The sequence below is a fragment of the Meriones unguiculatus genome, chromosome 14 (genome assembly GCF_030254825.1).
Source record: "Meriones unguiculatus strain TT.TT164.6M chromosome 14, Bangor_MerUng_6.1, whole genome shotgun sequence".
NCBI lineage: Eukaryota > Metazoa > Chordata > Mammalia > Rodentia > Muridae > Meriones > Meriones unguiculatus.
Genome location: NC_083361.1, coordinates 35,197,408 through 35,224,309, shown reverse-complemented (window position 1 = coordinate 35,224,309; position 26,902 = coordinate 35,197,408). Strand labels below are relative to the sequence as shown.

The window sequence follows — 26,902 nt, the reverse complement described above, 5'->3', positions numbered from 1 at the left end:
GAAGACAGGCTCCGCCCTCTCGTGGTCGCTGTCCGTGCGCAGGTGCGCGAGAGGCCGCTGGGTCGGCCTGGCGAGGCGCGTGCGCACTGTTCGTTGACCCCCCAGGCCCCGCCCCCTCCGGAACTCCGCCGCTGCTTGTACCCGCGGTTGCCACCGCTCTCTCCCTGAATAAACCCGAGGGGCCCACTGCGCAGGCGCTGTTCCATCCAGAACCCCGTTTTCTGTGACCGCATTCCAAAAGCCCGCTGAATATTCTGTTCTAGGATCTTTCGCCCTGATAGCTACCTTCAGAAGTCCGTTTGTTATTCCGTCTCCTCCAATCTTACTTCTTTGACTCTAGAGATAACTAAGAAATCCATTCTGACTTTTCGCCCCATCTGAAGCTATTTGCTTTTGTTCAGCCGGGTTCGTCGGGGGACGCCTCTGCGGAGTTTTGCTGGCTGGCCTCAGTCCCCACTCAGGCATTTGCCCAAGCGGCATCTGTTGCCAGTTGCTGCACAAAGCCCTCTCTTCTAACAAGTGGAACACGTTACCGCTGGGATTCAGTCACTTGTGTCTCAGTTTACCCCAATATTCATGCCCCACTTCGTGCCCATATTAGAGGTCAGCTAGCTGTAAGGACTAGTTAAGTGCTTGTAAGAAACTTTTCCTTCTTTAAAGCAGCCGGTTGGTACTTACATTACGGGGAAGTTTTGAGCCATGTTTGTGTATATTCTCGTCTTTAAAGGAGGTAATTTGTTTTTTCCACACCTTAATTCTCAAATGGCTTTACTGGATTTGTATTCACGGATTAAAACCTGCCAGTAATTTTTCTGTCTTGTTTCTTCTGAGCTGAGCTGTTTCTAATTTTTTTTTTTTTTTTTTTTTTTTTTTTTTATCTTTGTATTGGCTAGCTGGTTCTATGTAACAGACCACCTTCACATAACTTAAACACTAGTTCTACTCCCGATGTCTCCTTTCAGTCTGGGACCCACATTTCAGGGTAGGCCTTCTCTCCACAATGAAACCGTCTCAGACACACTGGAGATGTGTTTTCATGGTTATTCTAAATCCAGCCAACTTGACAAGATTAACCTGCACATAAAACTTCCTTTGGGGATGACTGAGCTGGCTCCATTGATAAAGGCGATTGATGTGCAAGCCTTATGACCTGATTCAATTTAAAATTCGATTCCCAATACCCACATGGGGGAAGGGGAGAAGCTACTCCCCACATGTTGTCCCTGACCCCCACCCACAGGCTATGCCCTGCCCTTACCTTATACACTTAAATAAATGTTTGGGTTTTTTTTAAGTGTATATTTGGAAAGGACACATGATCCCAGCACTACAAAGGCTGGAAGATAAAAGGAGACAACAGCTCTGAGAATGAGAAGAGCAACATTTTAATTATCCCTGTAGTGAACCTTGCCCCCTCGTGCCTTCCATAAGAACCTTCCAAAAACCAAAGCAAGACAGTACAGGGGAGCGGGAGAAATGCTTTTATTGGAAGAGCAGTGTGGACAGGAGAAGAAAGGATGACAGAAAGCAAGGGAAAGGGATCCAAGGGGCCAGCACCTTTCTCAGCAACCCCTCCAGGGGGCTGCCCAAAGATGGGCTGGCAGGCCCAGGCCCAGCCAGGCCCAAACAAGGCCTGGAAATCCCTTGGGAGACACCTGGGAAGGAAGGAGGCAGGAGGCCTGGGGTTCCCACGCAGAGAATGCAGTAAGCCACCTGATCTCACCGATCCATGCTGTCGTCAGTGGGGCTGGAGAAACAGGTCTGTAACAGCTTTTCACAGAACTCCAGCTCCTCCTAGATCAGGGTAAGAGGAGTCCTGAGCACAGGGGCAGACCTGCCTCCCATACATACATTCAGCAGCCAGAACATCCCCTTCTACTCCTTGGCTACCACCTGCCCACTCCAGTAGCCACGGGGCTTTCCCAGTGACCACTACTCAGATCACCATCACTTGTCCTGCTCATGGGTTTCTGAGGTCTGGAAATAAAGACTTGAGGCCTCCCAAACTGGTCTGTCCTCACATCAACCCTGTGGTTCATATATTCAGCCCAGGTAAAGGTGCTGACCACCAAGCCTAAGGATCTGAGCTCAATCCCCATAACCCATGTTGTGGAAGGGAAGAACTGACTGACTCCCACAAACTGTCCTGTGACCTCAACCCCTGCACCCATGGCACACATCTGCTCCCCTCCCACACACACTAATTACATTTTTTAAAGCTGTATTTTATGGGGGTGGGATAAAGAGCTTTTATGTCATCGTGTATGCACTAATGTGCATGCATGTGTGTGAAAACTAGAGGTTCCCAGAGGCCATATCAAGCAGCTCACAACCACCTGTAACTTCAGCTCTAGAGGTTCCAATGCCTTCCACTGGCTTCCAAAGGCAACCCCCCACCACACACACACACCATACATACACATAGAAGCACAGACATAAATCTTTTTAATTAAAAAAAAAAGAATCGTCATTCAAAATAAGTAAGTTAGAAAAAATATGAATACTAAGTCAACTGTGGTCATTCATTACTTACCTAATGAATTAGCACTCTTAAATACTTTAATAATAAAGTTGTTATCACTTTTGTGATACATAATGCCTAATCAGTTTAATTATCATCCAGTTTATAGAATATTTCTCCCTTCCCTACTGACACAACATGTGGTCGTCCTCAGTGTTAGATGATAGGAGAAAGCACAGTAGTGAGAAAAGGAAGGCAGGGACATATGGAGCTCATAGGCCACAGGGCCAGCACAGGACTCAACCCCACCCCTTCTACCTGGTACTCCTCATGCTGCTGCAACAGTTGGCAGCGGTGACGGAGCAGCTCCTCCAGGCCCAGCTCAGGTTCCCGGCATTCACGAACACCCTGGGGAAAGTCTGTCACAAGGCTAGAGGGCAGACACAAGAACAGACCTGAGGACCCCATCTGCAGCAAAGAACACAACCCAGCTCCTAGCCCTCACCACTGCTCCTATGGGAGCCAAGGTATACCATAGCCCTACAGTGGGTCTCAGTTCCCCATCTGTAAAACTGCCATCCAGCTGCACAGTGAGCACAAAGTTTGGGTGGTGCCTGCCATGATGTCTATGCTGACTCCACCATGGTCCAGCTGTGTCCAAGTTTTGACATAATGTCATCTACAAAGTTCATACTAGAGAATGGTATAATTGACTTATTTTAAGAAACCTTGGTGGGGTGGTGCTGGCACTCAGGAGGCAAAGGCAGATGGACCTCTGAGTTCGAGGCCAGCCTGGTTATATAGTGAGTTCCAGAACAGCCTGGGCAACACACGCATGTGCACACATGCACACATACATACATACATACATACACACACACACACACGCACACACACACACAAAAAAAAAACAAAACCCTGTCTTGCAAAAAGAGAAATCTTATGGTGTGGGGGTTGGAGAGATGGCTTAGTGGTTAAGAGGGCCCAGGTTCAATTCCTAGCACCACACGGCCATTCTCACCTGTCTGTAACTTCAGTTACAGGGTTTCTGACACCTTCACAAAAGCATGTAAGCAAAACACCAGTGAACATAAAATAAATTATATATACGTATATTATATAGTTTTAAGTCTTTATATATGTGTGTGTGTGTGTGTGTGTGTGTGTGTGTGTGTGTGTATATATAAAGAAATCTTACAATGTTTTTAAGTTTACAATTCTCTATTGGGTAGCATTGTGAGGCACATGTAACCTAAAGCCTGCAGGTTGAAAAAGTCACGAATACTAATTTGTTCACCCTGTTAACTGTAAGAAGGGCTTCTCCCTCCCAAGAATGAGGAAATATAGTATGACCCTGCTCCTCTCTGGCCTAGACTCTTCATCTCCCACAGAGATTGTTCTGGTGTAGGGTCCCAGCGTAGGGGCAGACTAGTGCCTGAACTGCTTGTTCTGTGGGGACCCCATCAAGGCCCTTTCCTCCTTGGACCCCAGCATACCTACCTGCACAGGGCTCCAAGCACATGCTCGTGGAAAGGGCTGTGCTCTGTCCTCACAAGGGCCACCAGCTGCTGGACCATCCCCATGGAACAAAGGGTTCCTGGGGAAAGAACTGTGGGAGTCAGGAACATCATTCCCACACCACTCCCATGGTCCCCAAATGTCCTTCTCAGGGCATTCGTATGCCCTCTCAGCCACCTCACCTTTGTGTTCAGGGTGGCCCACCAGCAGGTTCTGTAGCAGGAATGCCGACTTGACCTTGAGCTTCTGCACTTGCTGCTGCATGGCCCGCATCAGCACAGAGAATCCATCTAGGCGGAGGAACTGCAGCAACCCAGCCTCCTGCTCTCGGACGAGACCTGGAGAAAAAGGCAGAGCTTTGAGGTCCCAGTCACCATGGCCTCCATCATCATCATCATCAACCCAACAAGCAACATCACTAGCCTTATGACCATCACCACCATCTCAGTTACTACAACTACCAACACCACCCATCCACTATTATCATCGATGCCATCACAAGTAGCATTATCATTACTAGCACTATCATCACCATCGCCAGCACACCAATAACTATTACCACCATCATTACTAAAACCATCAATACCACCATCATCACTATGACCATCAACACCATTTCCATTACCACAACCATAGTCACCTCTACTATCAGCAGAACTACAACCTTGAACACCATCACCACCATATCACTATTACTATCACAACCAGCATTACTATCACTAACATAATCACCACTACAAACAACCAGCACTACCATCACTATTACCATCACCACCACCATCACTTCAACAATCAGCACTATTGTCACCACCATCACTATCATCACTATCCCATCATCACCACCATCATTTAGTCCATCATCATAACCCATATGATGCCTACAACTCTGTGGTTTTTAGTATGTTCACAAACCTATGAAACCATCATTATCACTAACTCCAGAATATTCACATCATGTTGGTACCCACTACATGTCATTCCCATTCCCAGTTTCCCTCCAGTCCCTGCACCAGGGGTCTAGTTTCTTTCCCTGTGGATTTGCCTATCCTACATACCTCATATGCATGGACTCACACAATATGGAACCTTCTATATCTAACTTTGTTCACTCAACCAAATCTTTCCAAGGTGCATCCATGTTATAAATTCTGAAAGTACTTCACTTTTTCTTACAATGTTCTATTGTAGGGCACAACACATTTTTATGCATCATTACCTTCTACCCTCCACAAGTGCCCTACAGGTAGGTGCTCTTAGGTGCCCATTTTATCTATTACCCATTCACTTATTTTGGTCTTTTTCTGCTTGTATACATGATACATATGTGTCCTTGTGTTCACACGTCCACATGCATGTGGAGGCCAGAGGTCATATCTGGTGTTGCCCAGAATCACAGCCCACCTTGATTTTTAGCCATGCCTTCTCCCCGAAGCTCTAGCTTCTCCAGTTAGAGTACACCCAATGGCTAGGGAGTTCCAGGGACCAATGTCTGCCTCCCAAGCTCTGGGATTGCAGCCACAGGCTCCATGCTTAGCTTGTTACATGTGTACTGGAGATCTGAACTCAGGTCCTCATGATTGCAAAAACTTTACCAACTAAATCGTTTCTCCAGAGCTTACTTGAGTCTTTTAAGATAAGGTTTCCGTATGTCTCAGTCTGGCTTCCAACTCCCTCAGAAAGCCAAAGGTAAGCCTGCACTCTTCTAAGTCTTACCAATTCCACCTTCAAAATGCAGAGATTATAGGTATGCACCACCACACATAGCTTAAATTCCCATTTTACAGACAAGAAACCCAAGGCCAAGACAAGCAGACTACCAAGCTTGCATGAGGATTCTGAGCAGCCTCCGAGCAGAACAAGAGCCAACCAGGGATGCATCTGCAGGAAGGCTAGCTCCTGGACAAGCTTCAAGCCTTCACTGCTCAGATAGGAGCCACTGCAAATTCAAAGCCACTATGTACCTCACATGTGACAAGTGTGACTAAGGGGCTGGGCTGTTCCTTTCAAGTTCATTGAAACAACAAGAAATAGTGCAAATGTTTCCATAAAAACACAACTCTGAGCCAGGCACAGTGGCACATGCCTTTAATCCCAGCACTGAGAGTTTGAGGCCAGCCTGGTCTACAAAGTGAATCCAAGAGAGCAAAGGCTACACAGAGAAACCCTGTCTTAAAAACAAAAAAACAAAAACAAAACAAAACAAAACAAGCCACAACTCTGCTGTTTTAGTAAAACTATACACCATCCATTGGAAATTCTACACCTAAACTGAGAAGTGCTAAGTGTAGAATGCATACCTAGTACTTCTGAAGATAAAAAGACAAAAAGCATCTAATTAATAGTCCATTTGCAGGGACTATTAATTAATTAGGGATGGCTCAGTAGTTAAGAGCACTGGCTGCAGTTGCTCTCCCAGAAGGCCCAGGACCACTTCCCAACATCCACATGTTAGCCCACAACCACCTGTAATTCCAATCCCAAAGGATCCAATGCTCTCCTCCTTCTGAGAAGTCAGGCACCAGGTATACAGGCATACATGCATATAAAACACCCATACACATACTATTACAAAGACATAAAAAAAAAAAAAGATTTTAAAATTGGCCTGTATCCACTATGTGCTCCAATTATTATAGTCAATAGTTAACTCCTTTTGTTTTCTCTTTTTAATAAAGATTGTTATAGTTGTATGCATGTGCACATGTGTGTTAGAGTACATGGGCCCACAGAGGCCAGAAGAGGGAATCAGATACCCTGGAGCTAGGGTCATAGGCAGTTATAAGCTGCCTGATAAGGATGTTAGGAACCAAACTCAGGTCCTCTGCAAAAACAGTATGCTGCTTTAAAAAAACAGCAAACAAACAAACAAAAAACACCTGCTGAGTCAAGGCTACTGACTCCACTTCCAGAACAGCCAGGTTCAAATCCCAGTACCCATATGGCAGAGTTCACAACTGTCTGTAACTCCAAGACCTGATACTCTCACACAACCATACATACAAGAAACTACCCATGCACATAAGATAAAGGTAAATAAGTAAAAAAAAATTTTTAATTGCTGATCCATCTCTCCAGCTTGTTTTCTTTTTCAAGACTTACTGTGTGTTAGTTAGGGTGGCCCTGAACTCATGATTCTTCTTCCTCAGTCTCCAAAATGCCCTAAATGCTGGGATTATAAGCATATGTTACCATGCCTGAACTTAATAAAATATTATTTAAAAGAAAAGACTTGCGACTGGCTCAGCAGTTCAAGAGCACTGGCTGCTCTTGCAGAGGACCCAGGTTGGATTCCCAGCACCCACAAGGCAGCTAATGATCATCTCTAACTCCAGTACCAGGAGACTGAATACCATCTTCTGGATTCTGTGGGCACCTAAACAAGTAAACCATTTTCTTTCTTTCTCTCTCTCTCTCCCTTTTTTTTTTTTGGGGGGGGGGTTGTTTTTCTGTGTACCTGGCTGTCCTTGAACTCATAAAGGTATACCCTTGCCTCTGCCTCCCAAGTGCTGGGTTTAAAGGCATAAGACACAACCTCTTAAGAGGTTTGTTTGGGATAGAAGACTGGTTGTAGTAGTAAGCACCTGTAATCTCAGTTTAGAAGCAAGAACACTGCTGCCAGGCCAAGTCCACCTTACACAGCAAGTACCAAGCCAGACAAGACTATGCAGTGACAGTCTGTCTCAAAAGCTGGAAAAAAAAAAAAAAGAAAGAAAGAGTCCTGGTGGTGGCGGCAGTGGTGCACACCTTTAATCCCAGCACTCCAGAGGCAGAGTCTTCAGGAAGATCTCTGAGGCCAGCCTGATCTACAGAACAAGGACAGCCGAGGATGTTACACAGAGAAACCCTGTCTTGAAACAAATAAAAATTTAAAGAAAATAATAATAGCTGGTCATGGTAGCACCTGTCTAAAAATCCCAGAACTCAGAATTCAAGATCATCTTTAATGATACAGTGAGTGTTGAGGCCAGCCATGACTATCTGATACCCTATTCTAAAAACCACTTCAAAATAAAACTAGATAAAAAACAAATAACACAATAATCCATGGGCAGAGACACAAGGCACCACAAACTCAACCGGCAAACACTACCTGAAAGCTCCACCTCCAAAGCATGACCAGGGGCAAGCATGGCCCCTGACCCTAGGGTTTTTCCACCTGGACATGGTAGGCACTTGGGGCTGGATCAACCGGTGCTGTGAGAGGTACCATGAGCATGGCTAGATGTAGACTAGAGCCCTGACCCAGATGCTGACAACTGAAAATACTTTGGTCATTACCAGTGTCTGTGGAGGGCACAGCCTCCAAGGACCTCTGCTTACTCACCTCAATTTTCTTTCTTGCCTAAGTTATTACCATAATCCTGCCTTTCACAGACCCTGGCTGGCCATCTCTTCTCTGCAACTGGGAAAGGCAGAAAGCCGGTACTGGTCTCAATGACAGGAAAGGTCAGCAACAAGGGCTACACTTCTCCCTTAAAAAGGCTACACTTAGCCAGGTGATGGCGGTACACACCTTTAATCCCAGAGGAAGGCGAATCTCAGTGAGTTTTTAGCCAGCCTGGTCTACAGAAGGAATTCAAGGATATTTAGGGCTACACAGAGAAACCCTGTCTCTGAAAACAAAACAAAACAAAACAAAACGGCTACACTTATTCTGGCTGAAAAGAAATGAGCTGCCGGGACAGAGGAAGGTTAAGTGCACATTATTACATAAAAGACCACCTAGCAAAGGGTGCGTCCTGGGTTCCAGTTACTGTGGCGGTGGTGTTTTGAATGAACGTGGCCCCGGGAGGCTCATAGGGAGTGGCACTGTTAGGGGGTGTGGCCCTGCTAGGGTAGGTATGACCTTGTTGGAAGATGTGCATCACTAAAGAGTGGGTTTTGACATTTCAAATGCTCAAGCTAAGTCTAGTGTCACTCTCTTCCTGCTACCTGCTGATCTGGATATAAAACTCTCAGCCACCTCTCCAGCACCGCATCTGTCCGCATGCCACCATGCTTCCTATTATGATAATGAAATAACCTCTGAACTTTAAGCTAACCCCAAATAAACACTCTCCTTTATAAGAGTTGCTGTAGTCATGGCTCTTCACAGCAGTGGAAACTCTAGCTGAGACAGTGGCATTCTGGAAAAGTCAAACTATAGCTTAGGGCTGTGATGTCCTGGCAGCTCTAGGCAGTGAAATGACTCTACATGGTTCTATCATGATAGATACTACATGTCATCAGATGCCTGTCCAAACCAAAGAGTACACAATACGAGTTACAGACTGTAGATGAGACAGCAATGTGGTTTATCAGTTGTAGCAAATGCACATCTCTGCTGGGGTGATGATAAGGAGGGAGGTTGTGTAGGCATGGAACAGAGGGAAATAGGAAATCTCTCTAGACCTTGCAGTCTGTTTTGCTGTGAACCTAAAACTGCTCTAAGGCTGGAGATACTATGGAGTAGTAGAGTACTTGAATGCATGTACACAGCCCTGGGTTTAAAACCCACCTAACTGGGATTTTGGTGCATGCCTGCAGTTCCAGCTCTAGAGAGGCTTGGGCAGAAGGACCAGCAGGTCAAGGTCATCCTCAGCTACAAAGCTAATTCAAGGTGAGGCTAGGCCATGTGAAAACATGTCATAGAAACAAAAAAAACGGGCTGGAAAGATGGCTTAGTGGTTCAGAGTGTTTGCTGGTGCTGAGCATGATGTTGCACGCCTGTAATCCCAGCACTCAGGGAAGCAGAGGCAGATGGGTCAGCCTGGTCTATAAAGCAAATCCAAGACAGTCAATGTTACACATAGAAAACCTTTCTCAAAAAACCAAAACCACAAACAAACAAACAAAAAAATGTTTGCTGTTCCTCCCAAGGACCTGAGTTCAATTCTCAAAGCCTACAGCAGGCAACTGACAACCACCTGATATCAAGGGCTCTGATGCTCTCTCCTTCTGAATATTACAGGAACCTGCTCTCCACATATACATATATACACACATGTACACAATTAAAAATAAAGCAGAAAGATCCTGCAAATTTAAAGCCTGCCTGGGCTTTATCAGGAGTTACACACAAGGTCACACTGGTTTACATAAGACTCTCTCTCAAAAAACAATGGACCACCATGATGGCTCAGCAGGTAAAGGCACTTGCTATGAAGCCTGATAACCTGAGTTCAATCAAAGGAACCCATTGCTGGAAGATGAAAACCCAACTCTTACAAGTTGCCATTAGAGCACCACACTTACACAATGGCACACATGCCTACACAAATGTAAAAAAAAATTAAAAATCTTAAAAATCCAAAAGCAAGGGAGGGAGGTACAGGGAGACACAAAGTGAATAAACTGTAATTAATAAAAATAATTCTAAAAAAAAAAATCCAAAAGCAAGAACCATATGTAGTAGCACACACTTGTAATCTTAGTATTTGGGAAGCAGGGAGATCACGAGGTCTTGGCTATATAGCAAGTTTGAGGTCAGGCTGGAATACATAAGACCCTGTCTGAAAAAGTAGAGAAGACAAGTCTAGTGAGATGGTTCAAAGGTAAAAGCAGTTGCTGCACCAAAAAGCTGACCTGAGTTTGATACTCAGATTCCTCACAAAGGTTAAAAAAAAGAACTGATTCCACAGCAAAGCAGCATGGATAAGCTGGGTGTAATGGTGCACACCTTTGACCCCAGCAATCCGGAGGTAGAGTCAAGAGGATCTGACTTCAAACCCAGCCTTGTCTACAGAGTGAGAGTCACACAGAGAAACTCCATCTTAGAAAAACCAAAAAGGAAGAGGAGGAAGTGGAGGAGGAAGAAAAGAAGAAGCAGAGATCAAACCAACAGAGGTGCAAGTGTATCCCCTAGCCTTCCCTGTCCCTTCCCCCACCCAAAGCCTGCACACACAAGACTCCAAGTAACCCATCTCTGAGTCTATCTGAAACCCTTTCTGTGTGGAAACAAAGAACCACTTATAAAAGTGAAGTGACAGGGCATCCAAGTGTGTGCCTTCACAAGAGAGGGACAGGAATGCAGTAATGTCCCTGCCTCCGGCAGTAGGAGCCCATGTGACCAAGCCCTACCAGTTCCTAGCACAGAACCCTGAAAAGAAGCCACACAACATCATTACTATAAAGCCACACAAGGAAGGGCAGACACCACTGTGCACTTCAAAGCGGTTATGGGAACTCTATTTCAGAGTAAAATGGCAGTGTTGTTCTGCTAGCTCCCCATTGCATCTGGAGAACCCACCATGCTGTGAGGCCAACTCAAGCCACCTGGGGCTTCTTTCCTCAGCCCTCAAACGCTTCCCTTCAGCAGCAGGCCACCTTGGACACAGACAGCTAACAGCAGAGGATGTATGTGGGCTCAAAGACAGAATCAATGCCATGGTCCACTGCCCTGATGTTCAGGGTCTCATAAAGGCCCAAAGCAACAACTTAAGTGACCTAGCTGTTCTTGAGCCCTGACACACAGAAATCGCAAAAGAAATTGTCATTGCTGTGTAAAGACTGCTAAGGCAGTCCAAGACAAGCTGGGCAGATCCATTCAGATGGTCTGTACATGAAAATGAGCAGCAGAAGAGAGGGTTTTATGTGCATGTCTGCCATACTCACCACACATCACACACAACCCACACAAGATACCCATACCAAACACCTCCCCCTACACACACACATACCCACACACACACTTAACAGAAATACTACCATGTACAAGAAGGGGGCCAGGTGGTCTGGGTCAGGGGCTTTTCACTGCTAATCTTTGTAGCTGCCGTGCTGTGAACAACGTAACTTTTTACACATTTCTTTCCTGTTTTGTTTTCATTTTCTTTTCTCCTTTCCCCTCTCCACCTCCCTCAGCTTCCTCTCTCCCCAGGATCTTAGATAGCCCAGGCTAGCTTTGAATTCACTATATAACCAAGGGTGACATACACAAAGATAACCTTGAGCTTCTGATATTGACTCCACCTCTCCACCTCCCAATGCTGAGGTTACAGGCATATGTAAACACACCTGGTCTATGTGGTTCAGGGATCAAACCCAGGGCTCCCTGCACATCAAGTAAGCACTCTACCAACTGAGCTACATCCCCACCTGTTTCTTATTAGCCTTAAGCCTTCAAAGTGTAGCCCAAACTGATCTCCAAAAAATTTAATTTTTTTTGGTTTTTTTGTATTTTATTTTATTTTATATTTATTTTATTTTATATTTTATTTTATTTTATTTATTTTGAGACAGGGTTTCTCTGTGTAGCTTCAGCTCTCCTGGAGCTCACAATGTAGACTAGCTGGCCTCACACTCGGCAATCCACCTGTGTCTGCTGGAAGAGCTGGGATTAAAGGCATGAGCCAGCTGACCTCCAATTTACAGGCATCCTCCTGATCCACTCCCAGAGGTTGAATCACAAATGTGTACCAACATTTTCAGAACTCTGTATTTTTAATATTATAAAAAAATCTTCATTGGAGGCAGGGGTGTTTAAAACACAGTCTCACTGTAGACCGCAGGCTGTCCTAGAATTCACAGAAATTCTCCTGCTTAGCTTGCCTCTCATTTATCAGAATTATAGGTGTGAGTTACCATGTTCACCTCATTGAATGTCTCCTAAAAAGGGGTTGGGACTGGATAGGCTAGAGAGAGCTCACTTACTACTACTCTTTCAAAGGACCCAAATTCAGTAGCCAGAACCCACATATAACTCCAGACCCAGGGAATCCAATGCATTCAGCATCTGTGGGCACTCATGTGCATACTCCTATATACAGAAACACACACTCTTACACACAGAAATACACATATCCCTACACACAAAAACACACATACCCCTTCACACACAAATACACAGACACGCACTTACCCTCCACACAGAAACACACATACACAGAACTAAAAATAATCTTAAAATAGGTTCTTTAAAAAAAAAAGGGGGGGGGGAGGGCTGAAAAGATGGCTGGCAGCTAAGAGCACATCTTGCTCTTGCAGAGAGGACCTAAGCTCAGTTCCCAGCACCCACATGGCAACTCACAACCTCCTATAAATCAAGTTCAAGGAGATACATTGCTCTCTCCTGGCCTCCTCAAGCACTGCATATATGTAGTGCACACATATACATGCATGCAAAAAATTCATGCACATAAAAAAATATAAACAATAAATCTTAAAATATGAGAGGAAAGCTTTGCAGGTCCTTCGCTACTCACCTCCAAATGTAGCTGTAGCAGATATGCGGCTTAGGTTTAGGCTATCCTGTGTCTCTTCGCTTCATGCCCCTAATTTGGCCATCACTTTCCAAGGCTGCCCTAATCCAGACTTCCTTCCTGCCTCAGATTAAAATGCTTCCTCCCTGATGAAAGCCCCCTCCTATCCAAGCCTTCCTTGTTCCTCCCACTAGCCTCTATGCCCCAGAAGCATCTGCCCATCTGCTGTGAACAAGCACACGGACACCAGAGCTCCAGAAGCAGAGGAGGACAAATGAAAAAGGATGTGGGTTAGAGGCTCCTCCAACATACTTCATGTCTCCTTCTTTCTCTCCAGCTCCCTCTTCTTCTCTCCACAATCTAGCTTTGTAACCCTCTTTGGCCTCAAACTCATGGCAATCCCCGAGCCCTGGAATTACAAGTGCAGACCACCAGGCCTGACTTTACACATCCCATTTCAATGATGATGTGTAACTGCTAGAGTTGTAGGTCAGTTGGTAGTAGAATGCTTCCCTGCATTCACAAAACCCCAGGTTCAGTTCTCAGCAGCTCATTAGTCAAGCATGGTGGTGCATACCTAAACTCCCAGAGCTCTGGAAAGAGCTCTGTACATGTGCAGTGGCGCACACATGTAATTGCAGCACTTGGGGAGGCAGAGGCAGGTGGATCTCTGTGAGTTTGAGGCTGGCCTGGTCTAGAAAGCAAGTCCAGGACAGCCAAGGCTACACAGAGAAACCTTGTCTTGAAAAACCAAAAAAAAAAAAAAAAAAAAAAAAAAGAGTTCTAGCCTAGACTATATGAGATATTATGTCTTTAAAAAAATAAATAAATAAACAGGGCTTGTGACATAGCTTATCAGATAACGGTATTTGCCACCAGTCTGAGGACCTGAATTCAACCCCTGGTGCCTTGCATGGTAAAAGGAGACACATACACAAATCACATACATTATAAAAATAAAACCAAAAACCAGCAATAAGCAAGTGCCCCAAGATGCCAGTTTTCTTCCTGTCCCCAAGCTGGCAGCTAAATCTGGACTAAATCTCTGTCCATGACTCGGATCCCTGCTTCACAGGCATTCATGTAGAGTCACCACGGCCCTCACTGAGGGACTCTGCCCTGTCTGGAGAAGTGTTGGTTGTTATAACTGGGAATGCTCCTGTGTCTCCAGTCAGTGGAAGCCACAAGCACAGCTCATATCCTACAACATACAGGATGCTCACCAAGGCAGAAAACGAACTGACCCCACACATGGACAAAGACTCAAGCTGGAACACAAGGTCATCACCACCACTGCCCAGGTATTGTTAGTATCTGGTTCTGACTTCACTACTCTGGAACCTCTCACACAGAGTCCCAACAGGAATATGAATCAAGCTGGGCGGTGGTGGCAAACACCATTAATCCCAGCACTCACAGAGGCAGAGGTAGGCAGATCTTTGTTCCCTGACTCAAAAAAAAAAAAAAAAAAAAAAAAAAAAAGAATATGAATCAAAAAATAAAGGAAGAGCCCAACCTTTTATCCCCTGTGGAGGATCCAGCAAGCCCCACCCCTGAGGTCAACACTGGCCCCAGGCCCTCCCCCAGCAATCTTGGGACACTCACAGGAGATGGCGAAGAGGGCCTTGACCCGTACCGTGTCGCAGGAGTCCCGGTCGAGGAGCCGAAGTAGCTTGCGAAGGGCACCCAAGCCCAACACCTGCTCCTGGATGGCCGCAACATTCTGACTGCAAGTGCCAATGAGCTGTGCGGCCCTCCAGCGCAGCCCTGCAGGCCCTGCCTCTAGGTATCGGCCCACCAGCAGGTGCATGCCTGACAGCTGGCAGAAATCTACAGACAGAAGAGGGGAGAGAACTGTCAAACCCTACTCACAGGCTGACCTCTTACTCCTTAGAATGTGACTGTATTCAGGGACAAGGAAGGGAAAGGTTGATTAATGGGAAAGGGGCCTCCTTTGGGGATGATGAGAAGTTTTGGAAGTGAAACAGGTCTGAGATTAAGGCAATAGCTCAGTTAATAAGAGTGCTTGCCCAGCACTCATGAAGCCCTGAGTTTCAAGCTCAGCACCACACATAAAATAGGCAGAATGGTACACTCAGCACTGAGGAGGCAGCAAGATCAAAAGTTCAAGGTCATCCTCAGCTACATAGGAAATTTAAGGCCTGCCTGGTTTACATAAAACACTGTCACAAAACAGAGATAATCCCAGAGACTCAGAAAGCTGAGCCAGAGTAGAGTATAATAGTGCATTCCTTTAATCCCAGCAGAAGGCAGAAGCAGGTGGATCTCTGAGTTCGAGGTCAGCCTGGTTTATGTACTAAATTTCAGGACAGCCAGAGCTTAGTAGTGAGACTCTGTCCTAGAAAAAAAAAAAAAAAAGCTGAGACAGGAGGATCAAAAGTTCCACATGGGCTACAGAGGAAGTTCAAGACCAGGCTCAACAACTTTGTTTGACCCTGGCTCAAAATACAAAATGAAAAGAGGGCTAATGATATGGCCTGATACAGTGTGCTTGCCTGACATGCTGGAGGTCCTGAATTCCATCCCTAGTACCACAAAACGTTCTAGAACCTGGAGGTGATAGTTACACAGTATCATGAATATTCTGAATGCTGTCCAGTATGCTAGGACAAACCTGTAATTCCAACACTTAGAATGCAGAAACAGAAGGATAGCCACAAAGTCAATGTCAGCTAGGATGTAATAGACTGCCTCAAAAAAAAAAAAAAAAAAAAAAAAAAAAGCTTGGTGATAGTGGCACATACCTCTAATCCTAGCACTCAGGAGGCAAAGACAGTCAAATCTGAGTTCAATGCTAGCCTGGTCTAAAGAGTGAATTCCAAGACAGCCAAGGCTACACAAGAAACCCTGTCTCAAAAAACAATCACCACACAGTGCCAAAGTAAAATAAAATAAAATCAATGAATGCTAAAGAATTATACACTTGAAATGGTTACTTCTGTTTTGTGACTTTTTATATTTACTTATTTATTTATTTGTTGTGTGTGTGTGCAGCCACATGTTTGGTTACCAACACCCACAAACAGGCAGATCACAACTTCCTGTAACTCCAGTTCCAGGAGATCCAAAGCCTGCCTCTAGCCTTCCAGGGCACCAGATATGCGTGTGGTACATACATATACATGCACTCATGCATAAACATAAAATAAAAATATATAGCACATGCCTTTAATCCTAACCTTCAGGAGGCAGAGGCAGGTGGATCTTTGTGAGTTCAAGGCAGAGCCTAAAATATAAATAAACTGAGTTCTAGGCCAGCAAGGACAACACAATGAGACCTGTCTCAAACAAAAACAAAACCAAACCTCGGTGTGGTAGCACATGCCTTTAATCCCAATACATGAAAGGCAGGTACATATCTGTGAGTTCGAAACCATTCTGGCCTACAGAGCTCTAAGCCAGTAAGATTTTTGTCTCATATAATACATACATAAATACATAAATAAATAAGTAAATAAATAGGGTGAATATATATATATGAATGTGACCTGTGAATGCACCTTGACCCTGGATGTTTCAATGCCATTACCTATCCTAGACTCACACATGCCCCAGGCTTCCTTAATAGTATTCCTGACTGTTCTGACCACAATAGCACAATCCTACCTCAGGACCTTTGCAGTAGCTACGGCCTTGAACGCTTTTTCCAAACCTGGGATAATCTTAAGACATACTCTCACTCAGGTCTCTGACCAAATGCTGTACCTCAAAGGGGTCTCACTTTACCACTCCACCCCCAGCCACCTTCCTTCCCATCCTCTAGAGTAGAGGTGGATGGCCAAGCAGATTAGGGGGTAAAGGATCAGTCTCAGGACTTATCTAGAAAGTGGCAGAACAAATCTGTCACCACAGTGACTTGGTGGGGTGTGAGAAGGGCCTTGTACCTGTGCTAACAAAAAAAGGAGAGCCTGGGAGGAGATGCTGGTACAGTCCAGGAGAGAGGGGACAAGGGCTGAGCCATACAGGATGTGGAACACTCTGGTGGGAGATGGGGTGGGAGAGGTACCTGCCGCATTGTCCATGTTCTCACACAGGTCTGCCAGCAGCTCTAGTGCCCCTTCCCGCTCCTGCTGGTCAGTGGCCAGCTCAGCTTCACCAGCAGTTGGGGGTATGGGCTGGGACAGTACCCGGAGGCAGCTCTTCATCTGCTCTACCTCCTCTCGCTGGCCCCGGAAGGCAGCAGACATGGCTTCCTGCAGCCACTGGCGTCTCTAGGGAAGAAGGGAAAAGGGTAGGGAGAGAAGCAGAAGTCTCTCAGTGACATTACCTAGGGAGTGACATTAATATGACAGCCAAATGCAAGGGCTGATGATTCCATCACCAAGTATGTAGGAAACATGGTGGCAAAGCACAAAGGTCTCATTCAAGTCTTCTCTAGATTCTAGGGACTCGGACCTGAGAAGACTGGTTAAAGAAGAAGAAAAAGTGCCTTTCAGGGGGTGTGGGTGGTGAACAGAGAAAGGCTAGAGGAAAATAAATACAATAGTATGTGATATGACATGACAATATGACAAGCAACATAGAGTAAGATTAAGTAGAGTGGAGGACCATGGCAGCGTAGATAAGCCTGCAGAACTAAATGGGATCATCTTAGAGGGTCATATGTCAACAATGAAATAGACCAGGGAGTAGCCAGGCAAAATACTAGAAAGAATACTCAAGGCAAAGGCAACCAACAGCTGAAACAAGGTTAAGTAAGGGAAAAAAAGCTGAGGAGAGAGAAACACCCCAGGAAAAGAGCAGGTTGAATCTTATAGGCCTAGATTTCACTCTGAATGAGGTGGGTGGAGCTGCAAAGGGAGTTTTCAGCAGAGAGGTAGAGACATGGATGAGAAGCACAAGAACAGAGAAAAGGAAACTTAGTAGGAGACTAAGTGGTCCATGCAAGAGAAACAGTTATGGAGCTGATCACACATGCCTATAATCTCACCACTACAGCAGGAGAGGAAAAGAAAGATTAGAAGTTCAAGAACAACCTCAACTATGTAGCAATGTGAAAAATGGCCAGATCCTGGACTCTAAAAAGAGAACCAATTGTACAGCTAAGGTAGAAGCTGAGAGAGAAATCAGGGTGACCCAGGGGCTCTGTCCAGAGCAACTGGCAGCTTTGAATGCACTCGTTTCTCACAAAATGTCAGGTTTGAGGATCTGCTACATAACCAGAGGTCTTTGCATCTATGATCTGGCGAAACTCTGAGCTAGATGGCTCTGAATTGTGTCAAGTGTCCTGAGAACTACATGAGGTTAAACGGTATCCCTAGCCTGTACTCTCCACCAAGTTGTAACAAGAATGGCTCCACCCATGCCCATTGTCCTCTGGAGAATTAAAACAAACAAACAAACAAACAAAAAACAGAAAGGATGCAGAACGAGGAGAAATCAACAAATGACACAGCCAAGGACAATCAAGTTCAGAGGAAAACCAGAAGACTACATTGTCCCAAAAGGGAAGCTGCAAGAAAACTGACATGACCAGCACACACCTGTAATCCTAGTACTTTGGAGGTGTAGGCAGGAAGATCATGAGGGCAAGGTCATTTTGGCTAGCCTGGTCAGTATGAGACCTTAATCTCAAAGGAGAAAAAAGGGGAAGAGGTTGTAAAGCTTTGTGATCATTCTCCCAGACAAATTTGACCAAACTATCCCATTGTTCTGTGCCTATTTCCTCCCTGTGCTGTAAAGATTTTTTCACAATGTAAATAAATTATTCCATAACTTAATCAAATTGCTACAATATTCTATGTATATAGTAACTGTCAGCTAAAAAAAATATGTAAAATTCCTATCAACCTCAAGACACTTCTGTCAAGGTTCATTATGGCTATTCCAAATGCACTGATTAAAAAAAAAATCTGAGGCAGAAAAAGGATGTGGCTTGCCTAACCAAGGTCATGGTTGGCTAAGCCCAACTACATAGTGTGTACAGGTCAGTATAAACTGGAACACCAGAACTGACTGATTGGCAGTTACTATTGGCATTACTATTATTATTATCATCAATTCAAAAATGAATGAAAACTTGAGGATTAGAAAGATTAAATAATACACCTAAGGTCACAGCTGTGGGGAAAAGCTGAATCCACTTCTGTCTGGTTCCAGAGAAGCCGGGCTTTTTTTCTTTTTTTTTTTTTTTTTTTTTTCTTTTTTCTCATCACGAGACTATTATGCCTCTCAGGCTGTGATCAGACACTTCACAGCTGACCTTCAGTTATCATGATGCCACATTTAGACTCTTGCTCACCACCCAGGAAGACAACAGCTTCTAGCTCACTAAGCCACTCTTCCCAAGACACTTATGTGCCCAGGACCCCCACCCCAGTTTCTTGGATCCTCATACTTTACCTCCTCGCTCATGGGTTCTGGAGGGGGGTCTGGCTCATCAGAGCCCGCAGTAATAGCCATCTGCAGCAGGCCTTGGAGGTTCCGTGGGGGCCGGGGGTTGCCTGAGGCCTCCGCAGAGGAGCCGCTGCCCCCTGACGAGCAACCCTGGGTGGCGGGAGGCAGCGCGAGGGGGAGACGACTACCCCCTGAGCCTTTGTCTGCCATGGACCTTCTGTGAAGGGAGAATGTGTTGAAGGAAGATGGTCACCGCTGAGGCAGCTCTGGCGTCCGGATGGGTTGACTCCTGAAGGTCTGCTGAGAAGGTGGCATTTTGGAGGTGTTAGGCGCCTCCTCACAATCCCAAACCATTCTGCCTGTACCCACCTTAACCATAGCCCCCTTTCCTTGCTTCATACCAACAGGACCCTTCCCCAAATCCAGCTGCCCCTCCTTCCTCCCGGGCAACAGGCCCCACCCACTCTCCCTGGCAACGAGCCCCCCCCAAGCTCCACAGCTTGCGTCCTCGTCTCTTAGCAACACCACTGCACCGCCTCCATGGCAACAAGCCTTCCCTCAGTCTCCTTAGCAACAAGTCTCCTCCCTTGTCTTTGAAGAAGAGCCCCTAATGGGGCCGATCTCACCTTCCCGGGTCTAGAGCCGCCACCACGCCTAAAGACAGACTCGCCTGCACCTGACTCTGTTGGGCGCCGCCATCTTTACCGGAAATACGCACGGTCTCACTCGGAAGTGCCTCACCCCAGCTGTTTGTCCAAGTCTAAGCAGCACCTCTTGGCGCAACCGTACTCAGCTCTCTCAACTAGGTCCCCATCTCCCTCGTTTCTGGCGTTAGTTATAAGCCCCGCTCCTGGCTCCTTTGTAAGCCTTAGCGAATACGGGACTCTTATTGCGAACTCCTCCCCTTCTAGGTAAAGGTTCCGCCTACGCACATATCCCCCGCCTCTATTCTAGGCCTTTCGGCGTTTGCCAGTCAAGTCCCATCTCTTTCTAAACTACCTGTAACGTCAACTTGTCCTGTTCGGCCACGCCCCTACATAGACCACGCCCCTTTCCTGCAGCTTGTCGGGCTTTGTCTGCACCTCTCAATTGATTTTTTTTCTGGTGTGTAGTCTGCCTGCATGACTGCACACCAAAAAAAAGGCACCAGATCTCAATATAGATGGTTATGAGCCACCATGTGGTTGCTGGGAATTGAACTCAGGATGTTTGGAAGAACAGCCTGTGCTCTTAACCTCTGAGCCATCTTTCCAGCCCTTCTCAATTGATTTTAACTGCAGTTGCTACTGGAGTCTTGGGATATCGGCCTTTAATATCCCACCTCTGAAACTTGAGACTCAGTTTCACCCTTTTTTCGGCCTTAGTTTCCTCAATTATCACCGGCTTCAGTGTGGAACACTCGTTGTATGAGTGGTGTGGCTATGCATGATGTGTGTGAGAAAGGCCGTCTGTCAACACCAGGTGTCTTCCTCCTTCAATCTCCACTTCATTTTTCTATCTTTTTAGAATTTTAAAGATATTTTTAATTATGTAGTTGGGGGGGGGGCGCGAATGCACGTAAATGCAGGTTCCCATGGGGCCAGAGACATAGGACTAGAGTTGAAGTTATAGGTGGTTAGGAAACAAACAATCTGGGTGCCAGGAACCAAGCTCAGGTCTTCTGCAAGTAGAGTAAGTACTCTAAACTGCCGTCTCTTCAGCTCTTCAAATTATTATTGGCTTTTTGTTTGTTTGTTTTAATTCTTTCAGATTTATCTATTTTTTGTGTATGAGTGCCTTTTGGTTTTGTGGGTTGAGGGTTTTTTTGTTTGTTTGGTTTGGTTTGGTTTTTCAAGACAGGTTTTCACTGTGTATGTAGCCTTGGATGTCCTGGACTCTGTAGACAAGCCTCCAACTCACAGAGATCCACCTGCCTCTGCCTTCCAAGTGCAGGGATTAAAGGCATGCACCACCACCACCCAATGTGAATGAACAGTTTGCCTGAATGTATATGTGCGCACCATAAGCGTTGGATTACCTGGAACTGGAGTCATGAATGGTTGTGAACCATCATATGAGTTCTGGGAATGAGCAATAAAGAAACAAGGACACTTAGTCATTGAACTATCTCTCCCTAGCCCTCCCAGCCCCCTTTTGGTTTGGTTTGGTTTGGTTTGGTTTGGAGAAAGCTCTCACTATGTAGTCTTGATACCTATGAATGTTTTACCTATATGTATATATATACAACGTGGGCATGCTTGGTGCCCTTATGAGCCAGAACTGAGATCTGTTCCCTGGAATTCACACAACTGCTGTTAACAAATATCTTGTTCTTGTTTTAATTTTAGTTTTTCTTTTGAGACAGGGTTTCTTTTTGTAGCCCTGGCTGTCCTGGATCTCACTATGTAGACCAGGCTGGAATCAAACTCAGAGAGATCTGCCTGTCTCTGCTTCCAACTGCTAGGATTAAATGCATGTGCTACCTCTGCCTGCCTTGATTTTTTAAATTTATTTGAGTGCTCTATCTGCATGTACACTTGCATGCCAGAAGAGGGCATCAGGTCCTACTATAAATGATAATGAGCCACCATGTGGTTCCTGAGAATTGAACTGAGGATCTCTGGAAGAGCAAATACTGCTCTTAACTGTTGAGCAATCTCACCTGGCCCCAACTTTTTATTTTATCTATGTATATAAGTGTATGTCTACGTATAAGTATGTGCATGTGACCAGCCTGTCCAGGAACTCAGATCTACCAGCCTCTGCCTCCTGAGTTACTGAGATTAAAGGTGTACACTACCACTAACCTGTATTAACAAATATCTTGATGACTTAAAACAATACACATTTTTATATTACAGTTATGAGTACAGAAGCCTAAAACAACTATTTCTGAGCTAAAATCAAGGTGTGGGCAGGAGTCCTTCTTTAGGCCTCTGCTACAAAGCTGTTTCCCATCCCTTCAGCAGCTTCTGAAAGCTACCCTAATTTCTTAGCTTATGACAACATCCGTTTGGCCTCTGCTTGTACTGTCTCATCTCCTTGCCTGAGTTGCATCCTCCATCATTCTTCTTACAAGCATCCTGTGATTACCTGTACCCACCAAGATATACCAGGATGTTCTAGAGCAGGAAGTGGCCGCTTATATTTTAAACTCAGCATTCAGGATACAGATGCAGTCAAACTTCTGTGAGTTCAAGGATAGCCCCATCTGTTTAGCAAGTTTCAAGTTTCAAGGCCATACAATAAGACCCTGTCACACACACCCCTCCAAAAAAGTCCTTAACTGAATTTCATCTTCAAAATTTCTTTTGGCATTAAGGTCACATATTCACAGGTTCTGAGAATTAGAACTAGAATGTATGGGTTTATATATAATGTATGTATGTTTAACGATATATGATGCCACATAATGTAAATTACATATAGCATATCTAGCCATATTTATAAATATTATACACATACACACCATGTTGGTAGCCCAGATGAAAGCTCCCATGCATACTATGAAAGTTACAGTATGATACATTGATACGTAGTACATAAATTTATAATAACCTATAAGGAATATGATCATATAACTTTTCAATCTCTACTTAGACACTCCAGAGTAAAAGGGGCCCTATTAATAGCATATGCCTGTAATCGTAGTACTTGAGAAGAAGAGGAGTTCAAGATCAGCACAGTTATATAGAAAGTTCAAGGCCAGCCTGGACTATGGAGATTCTGTTTCCAAAAGGAGAAAACAAAACAAAACAAAGACTAGAGAGTAGAGTGAGGGAGATACTGGTTGCACATGATTAAAGACCTGAGTTTGATCTCCAGCACCCACAGGGTAGGTGTGGGGTGGTACTGTTACATGCTTGTAAAGAGGTGGAAACAGGATGATCCCTGGGACTCAATAGCCAGCCAGTATAACCTAGGGGGCAAAATCCAGGGTCAGTAAGAGACCCTATCTCAAAACAAACAAACAAACAAAAGTGGGGCTGGAGAGACAGCTCAGCAGTTAAGATGAATACTATTCTCTCAGAAAACCCAAGTTCAGTTCCCAGAACCCATGTCAGGAAGCTCACAACCACCTGTAATACCAGCTCCAGGGGACCCAGGGGACCCCACACCCTCTTCTGGTGTCCTTGAACACCTGTATTCATGTGCATATACCCATACATAGACATATATATATAAAAAGTCAGGGAGCAAGTGAGATGGCTTAATGGTTAAGAGCACTGGCTGCTCTTCTAGAGGTCCTGCGTTCAATTCCCAGCAACCACATGGTGACTCACAACCATCTATAATAGGATTTGATGCCTCTTCTGGTGTGCAAGTGTATATGCAGATAGAGCACTCACATAAAAAATGCATAAATGTTTTTTAATTAAAAATTAAACCACGTGGGGCTGGAGAGATGGCTCAGAGGTTAAGAACACTTTCGGTTCTTCCAAAGGTCCTGAGTTCAATTCCCAGCAACCACATAGTGGCTCATAACCATCTATAGTAAGATCTGATGTGTAGGCAGATTGTTGTATAAATAATAAATAAGTCTTTTTTTTTTTTAAATCAAACCATGTGGTGGTGGCACATGCCTTTGGTCCTAGTACTTGGGAGGCAGAGACAGCGGATCTCTGAGTTTGATTCCAGCCTGTTCTACATAGTGAGTTCCAAGACAACCAGGGCTATACTGAGAAACCCTTTCTCAAAAATCAAACAAACAAACCAAATATTTAAAATAATAATTAAAAAAACCCAATGTGGACAATTCCTGAGGAATGACACTAAAGGTTGACCTTTGGCCTCTACAAGCATTAAGCACACCTGTGTACACACACACATACAAATAATAAATTACAAATGTGGGTAGAGTAACCAGAATACATTAAATACATGTATAAAATTTTCAAGAAACTATTTTGTTTGTTTTTAAGGGAGAGGGTAGTTTTGGTTGTTTTTTTTTTGTTTTTTTTTTTTAAGACTTATTTATTATTTATACAGTTTTTTGCCTGCATGTATGTGAGCCAGCAGGTCAGAAGAGGGCACTAGATCTCATTACACATGGTTATGAACCACCATGTGGTTGCTGGGAATTGAACTCAGGACCAGTGCTCTTAACCTCTGCACCATCTCTCCAGCCCTTGTTTGTTTGGGTTTTTTTTATTTTGTTTTGTTTTGAGAAAGGGTTTATTGTGTAGCCATGACTGTTCTGGAACTAGCTCTGTATGCCAGGCTGGCCTTGAACTCATAAGAACCCACCTCTACCTCCCAAGTGCTGGTTTAAAGGCATGTACCACCACTGCCTGGCAACAATATATATGTTTAAAACAGATGAAAACTTATAAGGATTACAGAATACCAGACACAATACAAAGACATGATGAGCATTTCTATGGCCCTCTACAGCTGCTTTCTTGCCTTCCTCTTGGCCTTTGCTCATTTTGGACACTCTGGCCTCTTCAGTGTTCCTAAGATATGACCCAGCATACTCCTGCCTCAGGGCCTCTACACTTGCTCTTTCTCTACCTAGATTACTCCTTGCCTTTTGTCTGCATGATTCATTTTACTCCCTAGCCATATAACCTAATTCATACCTATGTCTACAAACACTTTCCAGGAGAAATGGCTCAGCTTTGCTCTTTAAAGACCTGAGTTCAGTTCCCAGCGCTCACTCTGGGCAGCTCACAACTGCCTGTAACTGCAGCTCCAGGGGATTCAACATCCTCCCCTGACTTCCAACAGCACCAAAATGCTCATAAACACACATAAATAAAATCTTAAGGAAAAAGAAAAACAAAAAACCAATATATTCTTACCCTTAGCCTTCTCTTCAGCACAAACCATGACTGTCTAAAGTAGCTAACAACATCTTTGCCGTATTCAATCAGCTGCCTTCTCCACTATCATGGAAACTCTACAGGGAAGGAATTTTGTTGATTAGCACCCTGCCATATCCCTATTGTTCAGAGCAGTCTATGGCTCAGACTTGATATTGAGACTGCTATAATAAAGATTGAAATAGGCTTACCTCTTCAAAGGAGCACCAAGTTTCATGCTTACACCCTATGAGAAACTTAGGGATTTAATGGGTGTCTAACAACTTTGGATGCCTGACATAAAAAAGGCTCTGGCATATGCAGAAGTCCACATGGCTGAATGCAGATCTATGGTGCTCCCATAGGGGCGTATGGATTATACTGAGGCCTACATGAGGTTTACAGGACTTACAAGCAAAGACTACAAACACAAACCGCATCCAAGCTATCTGCTTTACCTGTCTCAGTATATGAGACATTAAAGCATGGTAGCACAGGACTGTTTTAAGACAATTTAAAATGAATTAAAAGTTATTTTATGTGTATGGGTGGTTTGGCTGTGCATATATCTGTGTAGCACATGTGTACTTGGTGCCCTGGAGCCAGAGTCCCCTGAAACTGGAGTTACATATGACCAGGAATTGCCATGTGGATGGATCAAACCTGGGTCCTCAGGAAGCAGCCTGGTGCTTTTAACTGCTGAATCATCTCTCCGGGACTATAATCCCACACTTGAGAGGCAGAGGCAGAGGCAGGAGGATCAGGAGTTCAAGGTCATCTTCAACCACATAGTTTGAGGTCAGCCTGGGCTGGACGCTGTCTTAAAAACAATAGCAGGTCGTGTAGGCCTGATAATAATGGGAACTTTTGCCCAAGGAGTACAGAGTGTTGATCTGAGAAGACATAGAGAAATAGATCACACTTGGGTCTGTAACTCCCCAAAGTCTTCCCTTTTCCATTTCTGTCTCCTTTATCCTCTGTCCACCCTCTCATCCCCGATACTGCACCCTGCAGTTTATTCCCATCTAAGCCATACATAGCATCTTTCCTTCCTCCTGTGAATACCTGGACACCTGACATTTTGACATTTCTTGTTTCCCATTGTCCCCCTCTCTCTACATCTTCCTTTGCAGTTCTGTCTCCTTATCCCATCTGGTTGTTTGTCTCCTATTCCTATCTGCCCCTTTTAGTTCTTTTTTTTTTTTTTTTTTTTTGTGGTAGGGAGGTCAGGGGGCGTTCTTACATAATCCAGGCTATCCTTAAACTCACTGTATAGCTGGGATGGCCTTGAACTCCTAATCCTCCCTCCTTTCTTCCCTTCCTCCCTCCGGCCCTTCTGTCCCTCCCCCGTCCTGTCTCTGCCACTCTGCATCTTCCCATCTATGTCAGTCAGACTTCTCTTTGTGCCTTCATTACTGCCTGTTTACTGGTCCTGTATCTCTCTCCATCCTTCCCTCCATCCTTTCAGGCATCCCTCTCCTCTAGCATCCATCCAACCATCCGAATATCTGTCCACCCACCCTGCACCTTCCCACCTCCTTTCCATCCGTCCAGCTTCCAGGCCCGCCCCCTGCCACTCCCCCTCCCCTCTCCGAAAGGGTTAACCG

The 26,902-nt window shown here is 44.9% G+C and overlaps 1 protein-coding gene across 3 annotated transcripts; it reads right to left on the bottom strand.

The window, feature by feature from the left end:
- Window positions 1-1,467: 1,467 nt before the first annotated feature.
- Window positions 1,468-20,460, bottom strand: Hspbp1 (HSPA (Hsp70) binding protein 1). 3 transcript variants are annotated; one of them, XM_021657323.2, is made up of 8 exons: window positions 20,139-20,460; window positions 19,519-19,809; window positions 17,183-17,387; window positions 14,761-14,985; window positions 4,162-4,317; window positions 3,962-4,058; window positions 2,780-2,891; window positions 1,468-1,794 (listed from the first exon to the last, which is right to left on the bottom strand). In XM_021657323.2, exons 2-8 carry the CDS (start codon window positions 19,720-19,722, stop codon window positions 1,720-1,722), a joined length of 1,074 nt encoding a protein of 357 aa, XP_021512998.1. In that variant the 5' UTR covers window positions 19,723-19,809; window positions 20,139-20,460; the 3' UTR covers window positions 1,468-1,719. The 3 variants fall into 3 exon arrangements, with proteins under 3 accessions (XP_021512998.1, XP_021512997.1, XP_060223113.1); XM_021657322.2 differs by having other exon boundaries at window positions 19,519-19,812; window positions 20,139-20,459; XM_060367130.1 differs by lacking the exon at window positions 20,139-20,460 and having other exon boundaries at window positions 19,519-19,990.
- Window positions 20,461-26,902: the final 6,442 nt, after the last annotated feature.

What these genes read in the sequence shown, in the direction of transcription:
- Hspbp1 (XM_021657323.2), bottom strand. Translation starts at nt 19,722, where the DNA reads ATGGCAGACAAAGGCTCAGGGGGTAGTCGTCTCCCCCTCGCGCTGCCT. An exon ending in CAGAACCCATGAGCGAGGAG is followed by an intron (nt 17,388 to 19,518) that starts GTAAAGTATGAG and finishes CTTCTTCCCTAG; the next exon opens with AGACGCCAGTGGCTGCAGGA. An exon ending in GGCCCTCTTCGCCATCTCCT is followed by an intron (nt 4,318 to 14,760) that starts GTGAGTGTCCCA and finishes CTTTTTCTCCAG; the next exon opens with GTCTCGTCCGAGAGCAGGAG.